Source organism: Equus caballus, chromosome 4, assembly GCF_041296265.1.
Source record: "Equus caballus isolate H_3958 breed thoroughbred chromosome 4, TB-T2T, whole genome shotgun sequence".
Lineage (NCBI taxonomy): Eukaryota > Metazoa > Chordata > Mammalia > Perissodactyla > Equidae > Equus > Equus caballus.
The window spans coordinates 111867316-111889713 of record NC_091687.1 but is presented as its reverse complement, the minus strand read 5'-3'; the positions used below and the strand labels follow the sequence as shown (position 1 = coordinate 111889713).

Genomic DNA, 22398 nt, shown 5'->3' with positions numbered 1-22398 from the left:
AAGGCTATTGGTGTTAAAGTATGACATTTCTGAATGGAGATCATTAATACTTAGTTATATTACTACACCCAAAAAAGTACATATAGCCCAAATTTCGAAAGGCAACTCAAAGACTAATTTACATTATAATATAAAATAATCTTTTTATCTTAAATCTGATATGCAAAATCTGGTAAGTAAAATTAAACATCTTAGGTAATTCCTTAAAAAGTTCAATACAAAGCATAGGATACAGCACATAATTTACGGGTACTTAACTGTGGTAAATGTGTAATATGGTAAATATATATCAAATAAGAATTTTTTAAAAATTTGATCTCATAATGAAGAATATACAGAAATGAAAACACAAGAAAAGCTGGTAATGCACAGCTCTAAGAATCCCATCTCACAGAAGACCAGATGACAGTTTTCCTGGCATAAATCAAAAGCCGAGACTGACTCGAGCAGCTGTTTGTTCCATCCTGCGTGTCCCAACAGCACCCATCTCTCAGCTTTGTTCCATCTCAGTGTACTTGGTTGAATGTTTGTCTCTTTTACTACATAGCGACACTGACAGAACGGGGACTCAGTCGACTTCCTTTATGACTCCCCTGGCACAAGGTGGAGTCGTGTTCCTTGGATAAAGACTGCAGGTGTTTAAATAATTGATAGTAATGACACCCTAACCTATAAAAGTCATCAAGTGTCTGATATGGATTACTGCGGTCAAAGCTTAATGAAGCTTTATGTAGCCCTTAGTTTCCACTTGCTAAAATTGGTATGTTTTTAAAGACAGCAGTATTCTCCGGCATGCTTAAAACACTACAAAATTACTTCTTAAAGCATCCATTTTATTTATAGTCAAAAACAACAACAAAAATCTTCAAAGACAGGAAAGGACATGGCATGCTGTCCAAGAACAGAGGGTGTGCTGCTCTGCGTCATTCGGTTCACAGTGGCAGGTTAGGGATGTAGTTAGGGCACTGCTGTTGTTTTAATTTTTTACTTTTTTAAAAAGTCCTTTTGAAACTGAAAAACACAAATCAACCATCAAGAAAGTGAAAATTCCTCACAATATAGACCTCTCCCTCTGTACATATGGATATCCGTAGGTAAGGACGGCATGAAAACCTACCCCTGCTCCCCCAATACGCCTGCTTCCTCCAAGGTAACTCCTATTCAGTCTGGTAGCTGCAAACAAAGGCACATCAAAAAGGAGTTCCTATCTCCTCAAAGGGCTAAAGCAATTATAGCTATAAATTACACTTCAAGAGGAGTTTATAAATTTGATAAATGCATAAACTGTTTTAGCAGTGTCAATGCAGGGCCTAGAAACTGACCTCAATTCTTATAGTGACAAAGAAAGATGACTCCATCCACTTAAAATGCTATGTTCTGTGACCAGCCAACAGAGCCTCTTACAGAAATTAGTTCGAGAGGACCATCACAAGACTGAAAAATGAGAATGGTCGGTGGTCGAAGGAGTCAGATCTCATCATTTGCAATTCTGTCAAAATCAACGGAAGGCAGGAAATCATTGGCAAATGCTTTTCACCTTCTTTGGTTGATTCTACCTTGAATTCTTCAACTCAAGTTTGGCAATGAAATATACAGAAAATGCTAACATTTTATTTTAGTACTTTTCAGAGGGGGAACATAAAGGAGCAGCTGAGTTCCAATGCTGGTTCTATCATCTACTAGCTATGTGACCTCATGTGTACAATGGGGAACCTCACAGAACTACTGCATTAAATGAATTAATATTTGGAAAGCTCTTAGAATACTGTCTGGAACATGCTAACAACTGAGAGGTACACTTTTATTATTTCATATTAAAGAAAATTTTTTCTTAAAAGAAAAACTAATAGCAGCTGAACGCTTCTCCACTCAAAGACTCTGCCTTGATTTTTTCTTATTTTTAGGGCTCAGCTCAATAGCAGCTAAGATTAAAACTTTTTTTACCCCAAAGAATAGGAATCCTGTTCAAAAAGTTGTCTTCAAATAATTCTGCTCTAAATTCAGAAGGTCTTTGTAACAACTCAATTTTGAACCTAAAATAATCCTGTATTAAAAAAAGTGAACTTTCACTCTAATTCTTAAAACCCTCAATCCTTAATGAAGTGGTAATGAGTCATTTTGAGGCATAAGAAAAAATTCACTACAAAATTTTCATGTAATGCTTAAGCAAAATAAAATAGTGCCAGGGGAAAAATATCTTATATAGCATTATTAAATTCAGATATTTCTAGGTCCTAAAGATAAGTCTGTCATACGAAAATTATGAAATTCTCAATAGGTGCTATAAAACAATGAAATTATCTGACACTGTACACAAAACCTAATATCCTACATAATGGAAAGCTTTATTAACAAAGATCTCAGAGTTTAATTAAATACTTAAAGAAGAAGACACATGCTACCATAATACCCATATCCAAGAAAAGCTTACAAAAGAATGGCAAGTTTTCAATGGGTGAGACAGCTTATTTTTAACTTAGAAAAGTTGCATAATTGTCAATCTTTAAGAAAGAATCTATTAAGGACTCAACATGTGACCTTCAAAGTTTACTTAGGAATACAGAGATAGGTAATTAAAATAACTTGTGCAAACATATATTACATCAATCTGCACAAATTATAAATTCAATGATGCATTAGTACTGTATTCAGTGCGATCAAAACATTATCAGTTACTCTCACTGCTACTAATGCTCATGCTCATAAGTGAAATGTGTTGTAAAATCAGGCAGAATGGGCTGGATAGAGACTATCGTGCACTCGTAGGATGAATAAGCAGTCCTTAATTAGCCCATCAGGTTAAGTGCAAGCATTAATGGGCCTTTCCTAAAGTCTAGCTTGACATCTTCCTCCAAACATGGCCAAGAAGAAAGTTCCATTAGCAATATTAATACAAGCTTAGTTGATCATTTTCATTCAATTAACTTCTTTCAATTAAATAGATAGCTTGACAAAAGCAGTGATAAAAGACCTAAAGGGACAGCTGATGACTCGAACTGAACATTAGTGTGCGAGAGGTCGCTAGTATTAAACGGACTGTAAATCTAGCATTCAATTTGGAAAATGCATTTCTTCTGCTCTCACTCCTTTAATGAGCGATTTTAGCTGACTAGATGTGTTTGCTGCAGAAATTTCATGGGAAGTCAAGCACCCTTTTCTTTCCTTTTTTTCTAACCCAATAGTTATATTTTCAGTGGTCGTGGTTTCCTGTCAACATTCCAACCACAGTAACTCATAACCTCTCTTTCTGCATGGTTAAAGATGAAGATATTTTAAAATAATTTATATTCCACTTGCAATAAATTAATGACCTTATTCCACCTTTGTTAGTCAAGTTCTTAAAAGACTAAAAAAATAAAATCAGTAAGAGTTCTTGTAGAGAAAAATAAAAACGGAAACATTTAAAAACTTTTATTTATACTTTACTTTGTCACTAAAAGTACTTAGGGCAATTTATAAAAGATGCATGCAACAAGGGAAAAACCAGGTTTTAAAAGGAGGCAAATGTAAAACAAAAATGACTTTTCTTAATTTAAAACTTCTGCAAATTAAAAATTATGCCTGAAACAAACCTGTATTTCTATTCTTCTGAGTCAAGTTAAAACAAATTTGTATATTATTTGACCTCAAAAAAACAAAAAAATACATATACTGTATACCTTAAATAACTGAATCCATCGTTTTTGTTCCATCTGTATACACTGTTGCATTTCAGAATTAGTAGTAACTCCAATACTTTGAAATGCTATAATATATTCTTCTCGAACTTCTGGTTTTGTTTCCGGATAAGCCAACTTGATGATCCCTAAGCACGCATCTCGGAGGCATCGAGACAACATTATTAGTTCTTCTAAAGTAAAAGGCATCATTGATGATTGTCTTTGACCTACAACTGAAAAACATAATCCAGTTTTCTACCATATTTGTCTTTTTTTCATTTCTCAACATACAGTGAAAGACTTAAAACTTTTCTATCATCTATGAAAACAGATAGGCCATGGGGCCAGCAACAAACTGATCCCTCATAATTCTTACCTTCTATGGGGTCACCGAAGAATTCATTATCATGTATGGAAATTAGTGAATGACTAAACAAGGAGCTAAAAAGGTAAAAGAGGGGGATGATTCGACTGGAATCTTCAAAAGACATAGGAGAACCCCTTGATATCACCTGAAGCAATGGTACCATAGACCTTGACGTGGAGAAAGGGAAGGAAAAAATCACAATGATTCACGATTAGTTCTAGTTAGGGAACAAATTAAGACATGACATCAGCAAATATAATCAGGGAAAACAACATTTATATTAACAATTAAACTACTTACAGGGAAGGTAAAGTCATTCCAACAATAGAGGTTAATAAATAACATAAATTAAAAAATAGGACGCTAAACCACCACTCTTTATTAATGTTCCTGCTACTATTATCCACTGGACAAATTTCGTTACTAGAGTGAGCTAGTGGTCCCAAGGCTGACCCTAAGAGAAGAGTTATAGTAAGTAATGCCCCTATTAAACACTTTACTTTTACGTTGAAAACTGCCCCTTTCCCCCTCTACTTAACATACTTAAAGGCAGATCATTCTGGTCTCATGAAAAATTTATCCAGCTATTTACAGTTAGGAACATTCAAAACAGTTGACTATTGAACTCAGGTTAGAACCTTCAGGAACAGTTTCTTCTTTTCTATACTGGGCCTCGTTTGTATTTTCCAAGTTTATTTACCAGCTCCTACTATTGCTCCTGCTTTTACGAAGCATCACGCAGCCACCCAGAGCAGCTTGAAGGTGAGACAGTCTTCAGAGAGCTCTGTAGTCGCCCTCACCTGTCAAGAGCTATGAGCTATTAAATTTACTTCTCCCACCTGGAATCTGCTCCCTTTCTCCCTTGGGTCAATGCAGTTCCTTGTCTTACTGAACATTTAGCTACAGAAGTTCACTTGTAAGCTCTTTTCAAACTATCAAGTCTGTGGGTCCCCTATCACAAGTCAAATCAGTCCTGGGTTAGCAGACGCTGTGGGCAAGATCACTCTCTTATCTTCCTCCCTGTATGTTTACACCTTAAACATCTTTTTCCACAAAGCCACAGGCATATATTGGATGAACTGTGACCAGGAGTCAGGACCCACAAATCATCAATTAGCTGCCCATCACTCCCAAAAGTGATATGAGAGAGGAAAGCAGAGGGCCTGACACAGGTAAGTTTATTCCTAGTGGGGCTGTGCTGAGCTTGGCTGAACCACCTCGGAGCTTTCGGGTCTCCATGGTGCAAAGCTGAGGAGACAGCACTGCCACCAAAAGGGCCAGGAGAACAGGGAGCCAGATACACTCCTGAACTCGTCTCCATTCCTGCTATCGTCCTGCAGGCCCTGAACACGCCTCACTCCTGTGTGCAGTCGCAACACTCAGCACTGACCACCATGCCGAATGCACTGAGGAACGACAGAGATCCGTCCAAAGTGCGAACGTAGTGAGGATGTACACAAAGGGACAAAGTACAACTGTCCTACCTCACTGCCACAGCCAGGACAACAGAAAAGGCTGTTTATGTGCAGGGTTAAAGAGGCGGGGGCTGCCTTAACTGCACAACAGTGGTTCCCTTCCAACTGCCAGTCCCGTGAGGACGGAGCCTTCTCCTGTCTCCCGAGTCACTTCCACCAAGCCTGGGCCTCCACACAGTAAAAATTTTGCTCACATACAGAAGAAAAAAAATGTAATGTCATATGTTTTGCTGGTGTTAGTAAAAATAATGGTTTAAACCTCTCAGTTCCCTTGCCACTAAATGCAGAACTAAAATGTAACAGATAATACTGATGAACAAACACTATCTAGGGGAACACAGGAGAGGTTGAGTTAACCAGCTGCAATGTGGACAAAGTATCTCCTGAATCTAAGAAAGTGATAAACCAGTTTTCAGCTGTTATACTTGTCAATAATCCTTGTACTCAAAATCCTCATCATCCTTAATTATGCACATATATGCCACAACGCATAAAACTCCTATACTGGTTCCTTAAAAACCAACAAGGGCAATTATTCAACATTAGCTTATTTGTTTTCTTTAACCCCCTGTGAGGTAAGCAGAAGGAATTAATCATTCTTGTTTTAATGACAAAAAATGTGATTGGCCAGAAGGTTCAGCTATGTGCCTGTGGTCTCATCCAGCTGGGACGTAAATGAAACACATGGCTCATGATTCTCTGCTGATCACTCTTTCTGCCATAAACACTGGTTCAAATATTCCTCTGAAAACAGGTCAATCTCAAAGACTTATGTACAAATAAAAAGTCCATAATTTACTGTAATGGAAAAGACATTGATTCGTAACTCAGAGAGTTGGCTGCACTATGAGCATCAGGGAGACCTCAGACAATCCCTCGCCCCGTGCACACCCTGAGAAGTTTTCCCACTGGCCTGCGGGAATCCCTCCTGCACCCCCCTTACCTGAAAGAGCTTCTCCCCTTCTAGAGAAGCTGCCACTGAACACACCCTGGCCTTAACCAAGTCTCAAGAGCACTACTTAGTCTCCTGTAAGCACTACTTACTGCTGGTGTTGATATGGAAAGAAATGGGCAATACGTAACCAAAACAATCCCTGTTCAGTGAAAGACAACAGGAACCATGCTAGCCTCAGGATGAGAGGAGCCACCGGGCTGATGCACGAGCCGGTGACATGGGCAAAGTGCCCTGGTGATGGTTTTGGTACAGGGACGTCTCAGAGAACAGAGACCAGCCGTCCAGGTGTTCCTTCATCTGCACCTGCACCTCCGTCACCGAGGACCTGTGAGGTCCAAGACCCCAGGCTTCCAACCCAGGCCCTGAACCCAAGTCTCAGGGGTCAGACAAGGAAATCCACATTTGATACACTCCTCTGATGATCCTTATGTTCACTAAGCTTAGGAGTCCCCACCGTGTAAGCCTTGCTATGAAACCACTTTCAAGTTAAACCCAGTGCCATCTTCAGAAAAATCAAGCATTTCATTTAAAATTTTGTTCCAGGAGTAAATATGATGAGATATACATTAGGGCTGTATTAATAACACTGCAAGTTTCTTGACGGACTTTATTTTAATAAATTAAACGAGTAAAAAGAGACTCAAATTCTCGAACTAGCTTTTAAGAAATAATGAATTAAAAAAATTTGTATGACTTTACCAATTTATAAAATAAAATTAATAATCTACTATAATTAATTATACCTCACTTTTCTTTCACACACCAAGACTCCACTTCCTCACCAAGCAACAAATACCATAAACCAGTAGGCAGTCATCAGGAAGAGCTACGATGGGGTCTCTGTTGCTAAGCTGAGACACTCATAGGTCAATGATAATTTCCTGTTTCAATGATTCCCAATCTCCTTCTGCCCTAAACAAACCTGTCATTCATGAAAGCCAAGGCTGGCATAGTCATAAGGGGCTGAAATGTACCCCCCAAAAAACAAAAACATACCCCAAAACCTTACATTTTAATTTGAAAATGAAAGGATATAAAATAATTTTTCTAGACATTGATGTTTTCTAGATTTCTCTCACATCACTACTTCTGCGGCTCACTGTCAAACAAGCTAAATCACTTAACCTTTATGAGTTTCATCAGGTGCAGTGGCATCATTAAAAACTTCCTTTATTCACTTAAGATGCATTAAAATTAAATGAAAAAAACATGAAAGTAATTCAAAGTAAGGCTATTAGTAAACTGACAATCTCCTTTTATTAGTAAGATGATCTGAGACTGACTCCTTGACTACAGGACTGACTGCAACCAATACAAAGTCACTAAAACGTGATCATCTTTTTCTCTGCATAGCACACAAAAAAACTCAAGATCCAGAAATCTCAACACAAGATTTTTCAGTCACATCTAACATATCACAGACCAAATTAGATTGCAGATGAGTGCTTATTTAAATTTTGGGCACCACCCCGCCTACCAAAAATTCTTTCTTTCAATTTCTTGTCCCTCCTCCACCGCCCCCCACAAAATAACCCCCCAAAACATGAAAGGAAAAGAAACGTTCTTCCTTCTAAACTCCTGTTGTAAAACTGAGATGTGCCTTTCCGTCATAGGATAGGCTGGCTCCTAGCATGTGGTCAATAGTGGTGACTTCCATAATTACTAGAAGAGTTAGCATCATACACAGTTACATTTTGGAAGTTTAGTCTCCAATCCACTGAGTTACACATGTTATCTTTTCATATTACAGTACAGAGGGATTAGCTTAGACTGCTGACAGGAGAAATTCACGATGGTAATGGGCTAAGCCAGGTCATCATGAAGGATTTTTGAATATTAAATTTTCCACTTATTACACATTTAATTAAAATACGTATCCTAAAGATTCTGGCCCCCAAGTTACACAATGATTCACATAAGAAAAATGAAATTGTTTCAACAAAACATTTTAAAAAGCAACTTCTACAAAATTTTATATGTTTTAATGTTTGTAATGGTGTTAGATTTTCTTCAAATCTGTAATTTCACAATCAAAAGCATAGGAAAGCCATATGGACCAAAGAAATTTCAAGTCTCTGGGTTTCAAAACATGACTGGGATTTTTAAAACAAATTTACCCTCGGATGAAGGCAACCTCTTAATAATATGTACAGACAAACAACTGTAAAATAAGGTATTAATTTTTCCTTTTGTGAAATTGAGACCATCTAGAATTTTTCTTCTAATATTAAATAAGCTAAGTCTAAGTAGTACTCAAAAAAGATCACCTTACAGTATTTTTTATTAGGTTGTTACTTCCATGTCCTTAAGCTCAATTTCTAAGTGCTTATAACACATACCCTGTGATCATCCGTGTTGTCATAGAAGATATAAGAAACCAAAGATGTCTCAGAAACCTGGCATTAAAGGCTAAACTGTAGAGAAGCCTAAAAAGGAATGGGGGAAACAAAAGTAAACAAATATTCATTCAACATATATTAAAAAGAAACTATAGACTGAAGATAATGTACACTTTAGAAAATATCTATATTAACACAAATAGCATGCTTCCTACAACAGACTGCCTGACAAGTGTAACTGGGAAATATTTCTTGCTCCCTAATTACTGGAAGTTACCTGTCAGCTGTTACTGTTACAGAGCTAAGACAGCCCTGAGCTGTGGCCATGAGTTTTACCCAAATGAGAAAGGGATGGGCTGGGCTGTTTTAAAGCACAAGTGGAGTCTGCTCCCCCTCTGAGTACATATATTAAACACACTATAATATTATGCATTACTAATATACATTTTAAAAACTTTAAATATTTAGCAACTGATTTTAAGTCACCATTCTTGAAACAAACACATAAAAATATATTTTTTAAAGTTAAGTAACATCTCAAAAATAATTTAAATCTAAAAATATATTTTAAAGGTTTTAAAAAACCCCTCCTGTATAATATCAATTTGATGAAAAAGCCTAAGAACCTTCATGGATAACGAGAAATTGTTTAACTTTAAATGAGCTCTGTATAGTGCACTGAGTTTTAAAATAGGACATACTTTCTAGTCACAACGTTGTAATCAGAAGAAACTTGCATCAAACAGTTTTAGAAGTGCAGGAATCAAAAAGTAAATTTCAAACTTATGAGACTAAATCACAGTAAAAAGGTTTAGAATATTAGGAAAACGGTTTTATGAAAGGACTGTGTTCTTACTTCAGAATCATCTTAGAAGAATAAGAAAGTAGAAGAGCAAAAACAATTCTGGTTTAGTAAGCAGAGCTAAAGAATACAGAAGCTTTTCACTGTGGAATTAGAGAACGTATTAGGAATGATCCTGGAACAAAACTTAAAAGTATATATGAGAGCAGAATTGCATATTTTTAACATCCACATATCATCTAGTCTTGTATACCTTTTGTGGGATGCTGAAGTTAACACCAGACGACTGGATGTTCAATGTGGAACAGACCTTAAAGACCGTGTCTGACCCCCAAAGCTGTGAAGCCAGCTTGTGGAAGAGCAAGTAGTATACCCCAAGGCTGCTGAGGGACAGCGGGCTCTTCTCTCTCCTCAATAGGGTGACCAGTAGCCCCAGTGTTCTCCTTGGACTGCTTCTAGTTCTTTTTGTGAGAAATGGCCAGTAAGAGTAACTGGATGATTTGACTAAAGAAAAACATCATGTAGTGGGTAGCCACAATTCTCTATGGATTTAATTACTGTAAATATTGTACTGAGTATAATATAAAATATTGGAATAGACTAAATTTCGCAAGAAGTGTATTAATTTAAATGCCCATAGTGGAAGAGAAATGAACAGGTTTTAGATAAGTAACTTTTCAATACAAAAATCTCAATTTGATTGATCTAGTACTTTCCTGCATTCAATTCAAAATATCAGACACATTCTTCAGTATTAGCATTTTCTGAGTACGCAGTAGGGATTATGGAGTACTAGTTTAAAAAATCCAATCTTACTTTAGTGTGGTGCATTTTGAGACGTTTAAATGGCATTAAAAGCACAATCACTTAAAAATAGTGAAAACATGAAAGAGTGAAATTTACCTAGAATCATGAAACTGTAGGATAGAAAGATTATTTGATCATTTAGCCCAACTACTCTTCAAATGTCACATAGGCCAAAAGCAACCTATTTTCACAAGATTGGACTACATCAATTCTGAGGTCTTTCCCAGCTCAAAAAAGTGATGATTCTATGGAAGTACAATATCACAAGTACATACAGTGACAAAGTGGTAACAACACTACACTAATTCATAGGAAAGCTCAACTGAGTGAGTCTCAAAACCAGGTTGAGAAATCTGTAAAATATTTTTATTGGATTAATGGAAAATGGTAATATTACAGTAAGTTACAAGAGATGAATTGAACGATGTTACCAAGTTTGCTAAATTCCTGTCATTAATGTCTGAGCAAATTTCAACTTAAAATTCACTTCAAAAAAGACTATACTGTTGGAAACTAGACCTGTATTAGAAAATAATAATACATACCCCATCTCTGAAATATTTAAAACGCTTACCATACACCTATATATAAATAGTGTTAAAATTTTCATTTTCTTGCCCTTATGGAATTTTATGTGCTATAAAAAGATATCCAAACAACTACATGGAATATAGAAAAACATGAACTTTTCATATAAAGGAACCCTAGAAGGTAATATTTGCTTGCCTTATTTCTCTTCAACCAAGAAAGTGAGTTATTTTTAAAAATATATTATCTAGTATAATTTCATTGATACCAAGATTTCTTAAAATTGTGTTAATCATAAATACTAAAATTTAGCACTTCAAAAATCTGAAAAATTACATATTTTCAATAAGTATGTTTGCTTTGCTCTTTTTTCTTAACAACCACACAACAACAAGGCAAGAGAACATTAGTAACGTTTCATCCCGTCTTCCCAGAAATAATCGAGTTAACACCTTGGATAAATCACCCAGACACAGGGTGCACAGAGGCAAACAAAAACGGGTTCTCCCAATACATTCTCTTATAACACTTTTTTCACTTAGGATTGTAATTAACATTTTCCACAAGAACACACATACATATGTCGGAAACACCGTTTCAACAGCTACACATTTCAAGTTATATTTTAAGTTAACTTTGAAACAATTCTATTTCCTAAAGTAGTCACTCAATAAGTAATAATAAAACAAATTATTAAACCCCTATGTAAATTACTGAAGGTTATTTAGTTTGGGGCTTTACTGCTAAAAGGTAAGGAAGTGATATATTCTTTACATATACTGGGATATATTAAAATTACCCATTAAGCTTTATTAGCTGAGACAACCCTATGAGTTACTTAGTAAAGGGCAACATTTTCAACCCAGGTCATAAATTTGGGCCTGCTGTCTGCAGGGGTTATTTAAGTTATTAAAGAGAACACAATGGAGACACCAGCTCACACACAGGCAGTAAAGGTCACGCCAACAAGGTGTTGTCAGATCCTCCCTGTGGGTAAAGGTGCCACAGGGAAAAGGCACACGACAAGCCAGCCACATAGAGACCACTGCACTCCTGCAGCACAGTGTGCACAGGGAGCACCTGGTGTTCCCCTGCTGAAAGGATCACTTTATTGGCAAAAGCAACATTAAAATACGCACATAACGTTTCAGCTCTGAGAAAATGAAACATTAAAAATAAATTCTAAATTTCCTTAATGATAATAAAAATTTTAAGACATATTTCCGTTTAAGGTAACTTGCCAAAAAATTTTTCTTCACAAATGAGGTACCAAGAAGCTCGAGACATACAGTTGTGTTAAATCAACATTCCAGTGCTAAAACTATAACCAGTTTAAACAGTTTCTTTTCTCCTGAAAACTGATTTTAAGATGAATGGACTCAAAAAATGTACTTTCCCTCATACTACAGTTTAAATTAGAATGGGGCTAAGCAGCACTCACTGTCTTGGATATTGCCCTTGACATTCCCTTCCCTCACTATTTCTTAACATTATTCTTAAAAGAAAACTTAAAAAAAATTTTAAATAGTCTTTGTGTATGCCTTTTCCAAGTTTACTTGTATTTCCTGTGAACCAATTATCATTCACAAATGTTTAGAAAATTCTTAGAAGTTTCAAAACTTACTACTAATTATATTGCTTAATCTGACTAAGTAAGCCTATTTTACTAATTTGACGTGTCTAACAATAACTACTGCCAATTAGTTTATAATCTACATGACTCCAAAATAAGAGTTCACAATAAAATCATTGTGTTGAAATGTTAAAAGGTCACAAATTTTATCTGACCTTTATAATAGAATGCAAATTTTAACATGAATTAACAGCTGATTAAATCTATTGATTATACTGAAAATATCATTGATTAAAAAAGCAAGCATGAAATCATAGGCAAAAATTAACAAATTTCTCTCTGCAGGTATATCCTCAAATTTTTTCTAAAATACTGTAAAAATTACAGTAAGTAATACAGTGAGTAATTACTTTCATGAGTTTCTTGTGTATGCTTCCAAATCTCTTTAGGCAAATACAAGTACACATTCTTTTTCCACCTTTCTGACAGAAAAAGTAGGGGTTTTATCCAACTATTATTTTATTTTTTTGAGGAAGATTAGCCCTGAGCTGGCATTTGCCACCAATCCTCCTCTTTTTGCTGAGGAAGACTGGCCCTGAGCTAACATCCGTGCCCATCTTCCTCTACTTTATATGAGGGAGCCCACCACAGCATGGCTTGATAAGTGGTGAGTATGTCCGCACTCAGGATCTGAACCAAAGAACCCTGGGCTGCCAAAGCAGAGCATGCCAACTTAACCACTACTCCACCAGGCCCACCCCCAAAAAAGGAGGTTATTATCGATACTGTTCTCTATCTTTCTTTTTTCACTTAAGCATCTACCTTGGAAATCTTTCCATATAAATGTAAAAAGGGCCTCCATATTCCTTTATACATCCTGACAATCAATGTCAAACAGAAATTAAAACTGCAAATCCCAACCTTGAAAATGAGAGACTAACATGAGCCTGGGAGGACCTGAGAGTGAGTTATCAGCCTAAGAATTTACTAATCATCTTTTAAATACCTTTAAAATAAAAAGTTGAAAGCAGTTAAAATCTACAACAGTTAAAGTAAGCCTATTTGCTCTTTGATGAGCTATGAAAAACATTCTAAATACTTAAAGCCTAATGTATTTAAACCATAAATAAAATCCCTAGAGTAGTTTCTTGGAGGAAATAGGTGCTGTACTCATAAAATCAAGGCTCCAAATAAAGCTCCTTGACCCATTAGACCCCTTTTGGAAGCAGTTCACCAGTAAACCTCAGGCCAGGGCAGTGATGCATTTAAATCCAGTAACTGCTATCCAAAGCAATGGGCTTTGTGCTACAATAAAAGCAAGCGTCCTGCTTCAGCTGCTATGCTCCTCAGATCTCACATCCTGCTCTAATGCAATCAGCCTACAGAGAGCTAATTACCTAATCTCGGGATCACAGTTTCACTGACATCTTACTTCCTCCAGCAGTAATAAACACCAGTGAGCTAAGATAGCACCTAATTAGTTGGCTGCATTAGTGTTTACAAGGCAGTTTCAGCTGATGACGTGTTCCTCACATACAGTTCATTTCAAAGAACGCTTTCCTAACCAAAAGACACTGCTCTTTTCATGTCTGGGGATGGCATTTCTTAAACACAGAAGCAGATTCTTTCGGGGAGCACCACTCATCTGATGCAGCACAGGCCCTCCGTACCGAGAGATGGTGCCTCCCAGCGGGCTGCTGTGAAACGTCAGTCCCTCAGCTCCTAGCACAACCACTACGTATTTTTGCACTGCACTCTATTAAATATTTTTCTGTTAAATTCTCATGAAACCATTAAACTATCACTCAAAAAACAGGGGAAAAAATAGTTCAAGATTACCGTCACACTTACCTACACAAATTAGCCACATCTTAACTCGTATGTTTTGTTTAGTCCCTCTCAAAAGTTTATTTCAAAGTTTTAAAAAACAAAAATGTCCAAGTGCCGGAGTAAACTGTCGGGGGCAAGCTGACAAAAAAGAGTGCTACGAAAAACCTAAAAAGACATGTAATACACTGATTCTATAATGCAGGCATGACCCCAATTTTTAATACCCAATAAATACTAAAATCCTCTTTCATTCCCAAGATATCACAGAAAAATGAGCTTATCTGATTTGTTAACATGTCACAGTGCACTTCAGAGCCTCACAGGCCAGGAAAAGGACTCAAACAGTATTAGTTGGTTTAGAAAAGAAAAACAAACTTTCATTTTCCACGAAATGCTTGAACAGCAGAATATTCTAAACCATATTCTATCAGAAAATAGCAGGTGAAACTGATTCAGATTGAGACCAACACAAATCACAGGGGAGGAAAGCAGACTTTAGTGTTCGTGTAACATTAATACCCAAGCAGACTTGCCTGACTTTTGGCACCATCATCCGATGCTGCACCATTAGCGTGTGGCAGATGGATGCCATCAGAGTAAAGGCCTCCTCGCTGGCCGAGTCCCTCCAGACCAGGTTTAACAGGGTGTTGGTCTGCTGTTTTGTATCCAACTTTTTCAGACATTCCTCTGTTATGTAGGGTATTGACAGTCTACCATCTTCCTAAAACACACCAGACAAATTAGTCTAAGTTAACGATGCTCTATTAGAACTTAACACAATGCTACAAACATATATAAAATCTTATTCTTCTCCAAGTGAAAATACAAGATAGGCATTATCTAAAAGTTATCCACATCACAACAAACATGTCAATATCTACCAACACATCCATTAAAGTAATCAGAAATCTTCCACAGATCCAGTCACTATCTATATTACGCACCCATTTTGCCCAGTATAACAATGCAGGAACTGTGAACACTCAGTTTTGCCTACTGATGTGACCATATTTTCAGTATTTATATTTTAAGAAAAGCTCATTTCATATTTTTTAGATTGCATTGTATTAAGACAGCATACATATGTGGAAATGTATTATCATCTGACAGAATTTCCATTTAAAATTATTTGAGAGATCACAGTCTAAGCAAAATAGAATATTAAATAATTTTTTTAAAAAATCAAACAAAATACAAAATCTATAATTTTATATCTTAATTTCCACAGAAGATCTGATTCACTGAGTAAAACCTGAGCTAATATTCTATGCAGTTTACCTTTTTGGGGTATTAACCAAAGATATATACTTTTTTCATATATATGTATATATATTTATGAATATATATGAACATACAAATGACATTGGGTATCGCTGACTATACAGTTTGGAAACTTGGATGGATATAATTTATGTAATCTATAATAATCTACCAAGTAAAACACTGTTTTAGAGATAAAAGTAATAAATTCTATCTGCCAATCTTCAATCTTTCTCTTCTTCTTTTTTTTAGATAAATGTGTTTATGGACCTTCAAATCTATTCAACTGGTCTACATGGATCTCTCTCTCTCTCTATATTTTTTTTGGTGAGTAAGACTGGCCCTGAAGTTAACATCTGTTGTCAATCTTCCTGTTTTTGCTTGAGGAAGATGGTCCCTGATCTAACATCTGTGCCAATCTTCCTCTATTTTGTATGTGGGATGCCGCCACGGTATGGCTCGATGATCGGTGTGCAGGTCCGCGCCTGGGATCCGAACCTGTGAACCCCAGGCCACTGAAGCGGAGCATGCGAACTCAACCACTATGCCACCAGGCTGGCCCCCAAATTTCAATCTTTAAATAAGATGCAGCTAATAAAAGATGTCAGAACAAGAGTACTACATTAGTATTACTACTTTTGTAGTGTACACTCTTAAAATAAATTATACATAAAACCATAACTGATTATACAGAAACCTAAGAGCTTATAGAGAGTAAAATTTGACCCCAGAAAAATCTCATTATAATCAAATTAGATTCTACATAATGAAGTATCATAGAAAAGAAAAGGTAATATATAAGCAGACATCAAAAGATGTGGCCCAGAAATAAACAATGATTTTGAGTCAAATCTGTGAGCACACGGCTTACAACCAGGTCATTAGTTGTGAACCCAAACGTGGGCAGCAAAGAACAGACAACACCCAAGGCAAGGGAAAAATGAAGAGAAAAGACAAACAAGAGAAACAAAGTATAAAGTCATATAACTGTAATAAACAGATCCTGAAACCCTGAGATACTGAAGAAGAAAAATACACCAGGGCAAAATGTTTCAGACATGTGAGGAAGAGTCAAACTGCACTTTTTAAACGTGAAAGCACAGCCACAGGCAGGCGAGCCGCAGCGTGCTCCTCTGCCCCACGTGTCCTCCTGCTCTGCCTCTGTTTGTGTGTCCAGTGAGGAAGGACTTCCCTTCCTGGCGTCTCTCCAGCAAACACAGCCCACAGCTTCATCTTCACGTGGATACAAATGATACTGTGTATAAACACGATTTTAATTTCACAAATTCTCTAGAAGATAATTAAGAATTAAAAAACCATCTTCTAAAAACAAAAGTTTTATCCACATTCTACCTACTTCTTTTTTTGATCATACAATAAAATGGAAACTTTCTGGTGCACAGTTCTGTTTCGACAAGATGCAGCAGTTCCAGCATCCCCCAAAAAGCTCAGTTTTGCCCCTTCGTTAAGCCCCGGCACTGACTAATCTGTTTTCCTTTTCCTATTGCTCCGGCTTCTTCCATCCGTGCTAATGAAGCTGTTTGTACCCAGAAGGCACCACACTAACACACCCTTTCATAGCACCAAACCTTGAAGGTTTACCTCACCGGGGACACACGAGCCACTCGCAAGTGTCTTGTTCCTGAGATGAGACTTAGTACTGATCAATGTCAAATATCCTAACACAAAAATATTGAAAACCTTTTACTGCCTCAAGGGATTTCAATTGTATAATTAAGAGAAAAAGAGGGCAGTGGCAGATATATCACCCATGTAAGACACACAAATGATGTGTGTGTGTATATAACGTAAAGCTTTTTATTCCTTGAAAATACAGAGTAAACAATGCTGGGCAAAAAATGGGAGAAGGCGGACTTAGAGATAATACGTGACTTAAAATTAATTTTAAAATAAATCATAACATTTATCATCTGTATTATTGGCAAAAATTAACAGAAGACATTACTTGGTGTTGACAAGATAGGGTAAGAAGGATAAGGAGCTTAAGCTTTTTTTTTATCCTTTTAGGGGCTGAGGAAAAGGGGGAAAGGAAGTGACTGCTAATGGATATGGGGTTTCTTTGTGGAGCAATGAAAAGGTCCTAAAATTGGAGAGTGGTGATGGCTGCTTAGTTAGGTTCACATACTGGAAAATCACTGAACTGTACATCACTTTAAAAGGATAAATTTTTTTTTTAAACATTTTATTTGTTTCCTTTTTCTCCCCAAAGCCCCCCGGTACATAGTTGTATATTCTTCGTTGTGGGTCCTTCTAGTTGTGGTATGTGGGACGCTGCCTCAGCATGGTTTGATGAGCAGTGCCATGTCCACACCCAGGATTCGAACCAATGAAACACTGGGCCGTCTACAGCGGAGCACAAGAACCCAACCACTCAGCCACGGGGCCAGCCCCTAAAAGGGTAAATTTTTATGGTAAAGTAAAAGCCGTTATAAAAAAATTCTTCAAAAAAATAGAATAGTCTCTGACAAAGGAAGTGCACTTGCTGAGAACGAGGAACTTCAGCTTTTAACCCAATAATTTCACTTCTAGGAAACATTTCCTAAGTAATAATTAACTTAATATACAGTATGACCCGATTTCACATAAAACAACAAACACAAAACTATGCATCTCCACATACTTCTACAGACATGCAGGGAAAGGTCTGGAAGAGTGTCCTTCCAATCACTAGGATGGCTATCTCTGAGGAGAGCACAATGGTGGTGCAGGTAAGAGGGCTTGATCTGAACAAACGCTTTACCACAAGCATGCTTTAATACATTATTATACAATTAAAAATAAGGATGGAGAAAGTTAAAAACAACTTCAAAGTCAGATGAAGTTGTCTACACACAGGTCCAGGGGAGCTTACTGGAGTGCCCATCTGCTTGTCTGTCTCTTCACTCTCATCTTCAGAGTCACTGGCTGAGTCTTGACAGCTTGTGTTGGCAGGTGAAACCGGTAACTGAGAAAGGAAGGTCTGGAGCACTCTTAAATACACTAGCAGTCCTTCCTCAGAGAGGGTCCCTTTGTAAAACAATCAATTATAACATCTAATTAAAAGAGATCAAAAAGAAACTAGAAAACTCAGGCATCATTTTTCTTCATACTCAGAGAGGCACTTCAGAACTTACTATTAAAATTCTACAAATTCATGCACAGAGATGTGTATTAAAATATATTAGAGGAAGACGCTAGAAATCTAGAATAGGCGCATGAGAAGTTTAGCACAAATGGGGAAAACATCCCTGCACTCAGAGGAGTTCTCCCACTCAACTCTAAAATTCTTTTTCACCTGCGCGGACTTATACATGTATCTAAATCAGACTTTTTTTTACTGTGCTTGAAAACTTTCCCCAGGGTCCCTGCCCAGGACACAGTCCTTCAGCAAATACAGTCTTCTAAGAAGTTCCCACCCCAGAGGCCATCTTGACAACGTGACACTTGCCACCTTGCCTTCTCTTGACTTATCTGCTAATACTACCTATGTGGGGGGTTCAGGTAAAACATATCTTGTATTTCATACCCAAATAATTTTCACCAACAGTTAAAACAAAGTAGAGAAGCCCTGGTGCTCCGGCACTCGCTTTGGAACATCTATGCTCTCTTAACAACAGTGCATTCAGAAAGGGCTCGTAAGGGAAGGCAGTCTGTGCATCTGCTAATGCCGGAATGATGAAATGAAAGATCTGATCTGTAAAAGGTGCTGCCAGAAACTCCTCTGTGAAGGCCATAAAAACCTGTTGCCTGGAAAAGAAAAATGGAAGCTTTTAATAAAATCAAAACATATCTTTCACAAAATCATTGATTAAAATTAACTTTCAAACTCTCCTTCTCAACTAATACAAGTTAAGCATTCAATATCAACTAGATCATCCTGAAATGAACTTAATTTTGTGTCTTCCCCATTAAGAAAACTCTGTCATGTTTTTATATTTATTTGACAGCTACTAGAAAGCAAGAAAATAACCAGGTCACCAGAATTATAAATTTATATTAGGGTGCAGGCCAGAAATAAAAAGTACATTTTTCTTTAAACTAAGTCACATTAATAAAGTAAAATTTTGACTTTCAAGTCTATATTTAAAACAGCATCCTGTGTAAAAGTTACTGGTAGGTATAGATCTTATGAAATTACAAAACCAATAAACTGATTCCATTCTCACCTTGCACCTTCTGGACATGAGTTGTAAGTAAAGTGCAATGGTTTTAGAACATTCTCTAGCAGAATTTTTGCTACAGGTACTCGAGATAAATCAGAATATTCAATACTTGATGGAAGCTTGCTGTTAATTAACAAATAGAGAGATCTATAATACCCTAAAAGAAAGGAAAAATACACAGTTAAAATTTGGTACCTTTTCTTATAATAAGGAAAAAAACATCCATTTTTAAGTGCTTTTTATAAATCTCTATAGGTCCAAATTTATTTAAGTTTTCTTCAACTTATTAAGAAAAACTTTAAACAAATTCTTAAGCAGCCTGAAATGGTACATAAACCCCATGTACCCACTACCCAGCATCCACAATTATCAAGTACAGCCAATCACCTATACCGCCACTCATTTGGAAATAAACCCAAGATATAATTACTTCAGTGTATCATCAAAGATGAGGACTTGACTTTTCTTAAAAACATCATTATCACAGCTAAAATAAATTACAGTAATTCCTTAATACTATAAACATCTAGTCAGTGTTCAAGTTTCCAATTGTCTCATGTTATAAATTTGTTTGAATCAGGATCCAAGGAAGGCCCATATGTTGTGACTTTTTTTATTTGTCCCTTCAGCATCCTCCAAGTATTTAGTTTTATGGTTTAAAAAAAATATCATGTTGAACTCATGGGCTTAAACATATTGATATATTTCTATTCACTGCACTTGTTAGCCTCACTGATACTCCAATTGTGCTGTCTTTGGCCAATGGGGTAAATATTAGAAGGGCCCCTGAGACCCAGTGGTCACTGGGAGCATCTCTGCTTTCTGATGGGACAAGAGGTCCCAGTCTCACCGTCTCATCTCCTGACCAAGATGTGAAATCAGCCTTTTCTCCAGGGACTCTTAAATTCCTCTTAGAGGAAATTATATCTTTGGAGACCACAATATGGGCACCAAGGAATTTAACTGTTTTAAAGGCAACTTCTATATAAGCAGAAGAAACAACTTTCAGGACCTTTCTAAGCCTTTGATGAGATTTCTAGGCCTGAATGAACATAAACTCTGGTATCACCAATGATCCAAATCATAGAATCTTTTTAGAAATACTTACCCCTGTCTTCTAAAGTAATAAGAACCATTTGCAAGTGTAGTTTGTGAACAACTCATTACTGTCAAGCACATTTGGTAGTGCACACTGAAACCACAATCATTTGCTTGGTTTACTTTTTGACAACAGTCCTATCACTCTCATACTTGAGTTACAATTACTAAACAGTGGTTACTCGGTGCTTTATTGTCAGACCTACTCTGTAACTATCCCAATTCTAACCTCATATATATTGATTACTAGTGAAACTCAACAAGAAAGCTGGAGAGCTCTTTTGTTATAAAACTGAAAAGATGTAAATAAATCAAAAAAAAAATTTTTAAGCACATCAAGAAATTTTTTAAAGTATCACATCATTAATATAGTAACATCGATATACGTGTATAGTGAACAGATTAACTGACAGCATGACTAGAGTATTAAAGCTCTGTTGCAATTGCTAAAAAGCTTCATGTTAAATCACAGCACATAATATATAAAAACAATACAAACTATAATAAATAAATAGAATGTTAAAATTTTATTGACTAATAACTTCAGTAAGTAATTTATCAAAACAGCTGAAAAATGGCAATACCACAGATGATGCTAGAAGAAGCAATTTCAATGTAAGATTTTGAAGCATTTCCTATTTCTAGACACATTTCAAAACGATGCATATTTCTTAGTTATCTTCTTTACACTTTTAGAAAACAAGAAAAGTAAACATTCTCATTGAGTGCTTAGCTTTAAATCAATATACACAATAGCGCATCATATTAATACAACGGCCCATTTCTAATTACCATTAACTGTCTTGTTTTTTGCTGAGGAAAACTGGCCCTGAGTTATTATCTGTGCCCCTCTTCCTCTATTTTGTGTGTGGGTCACAGCCACAGCATGCACCACCTAGTGGTGCAGGTCTGTGCCTGGGAACTGAACCCAGGCCACCAAAGTGGAGCGTGTCCAACTTACCCACTAGGCCAAGGAGCCAACCCCTAGTTTGTCTTTTAAAAGATCAAATTCCAAAACTTTCAATTTACTTTTTTTAACTTAGTAGTTTCCTTAGTTTTTCAACAAACTAAGTAGGGCTTCTGTTAAATCTAAGCCAAACAGTACGGCTGGGATGTATGTGAATTTAATTTCTACCTTTTTAATCTGGAGGATTAAATTGGCTAGATTTGGCTAGACAGACTAACTTAGATTAGTACACAATTCACAAAAACAAAAGCAAAATTATTTGTTCTTATGAGTAACTATACTTTCCAAAACTATCTACAGCTCCTTTTATGACCAACAACGCACATATTCTTTAAGGCTGACTAGTACTTTCAGGGTCCAGGAGCTCTAAAGTGTTTGACTTTCTACCTGTGAGAACACTGGGAATCAAATTTTTTAAATTTTTGTTTTACTTTATATTGCTTAATTCATCATAAAAGGTTTTTAAAAGCATATGTACTTTATAGTCTTTCTCCAAAACAATGTCACTAATGTGTCTTCAGAGCAACTTTGGATCTAGGTTATTATATCTTACATAATACAGTCATTTTAAGGAG

General features: G+C 36.4%; 1 protein-coding gene across 3 annotated transcripts in view; it reads right to left on the bottom strand.

Annotated features, from left to right (window-relative positions):
• The window catches only part of UBE3C (ubiquitin protein ligase E3C), a 124055-nt gene that overhangs the window by 59084 nt on the left and 42573 nt on the right, over positions 1 to 22398 (bottom strand). For all 3 annotated transcript variants that reach the window (XM_023640117.2, XM_023640115.2, XM_023640116.2), the window contains 7 exons: positions 19762 to 19915; positions 19122 to 19342; positions 18468 to 18622; positions 14869 to 15056; positions 8796 to 8882; positions 4036 to 4193; positions 3660 to 3892 (listed from right to left, as the gene is read on the bottom strand). In XM_023640117.2, coding sequence (XP_023495885.1) covers positions 3660 to 3892; positions 4036 to 4193; positions 8796 to 8882; positions 14869 to 15056; positions 18468 to 18622; positions 19122 to 19342; positions 19762 to 19915 — 1196 coding nt within the window. The remainder of the gene's footprint in view (positions 1 to 3659; positions 3893 to 4035; positions 4194 to 8795; positions 8883 to 14868; positions 15057 to 18467; positions 18623 to 19121; positions 19343 to 19761; positions 19916 to 22398) is intronic.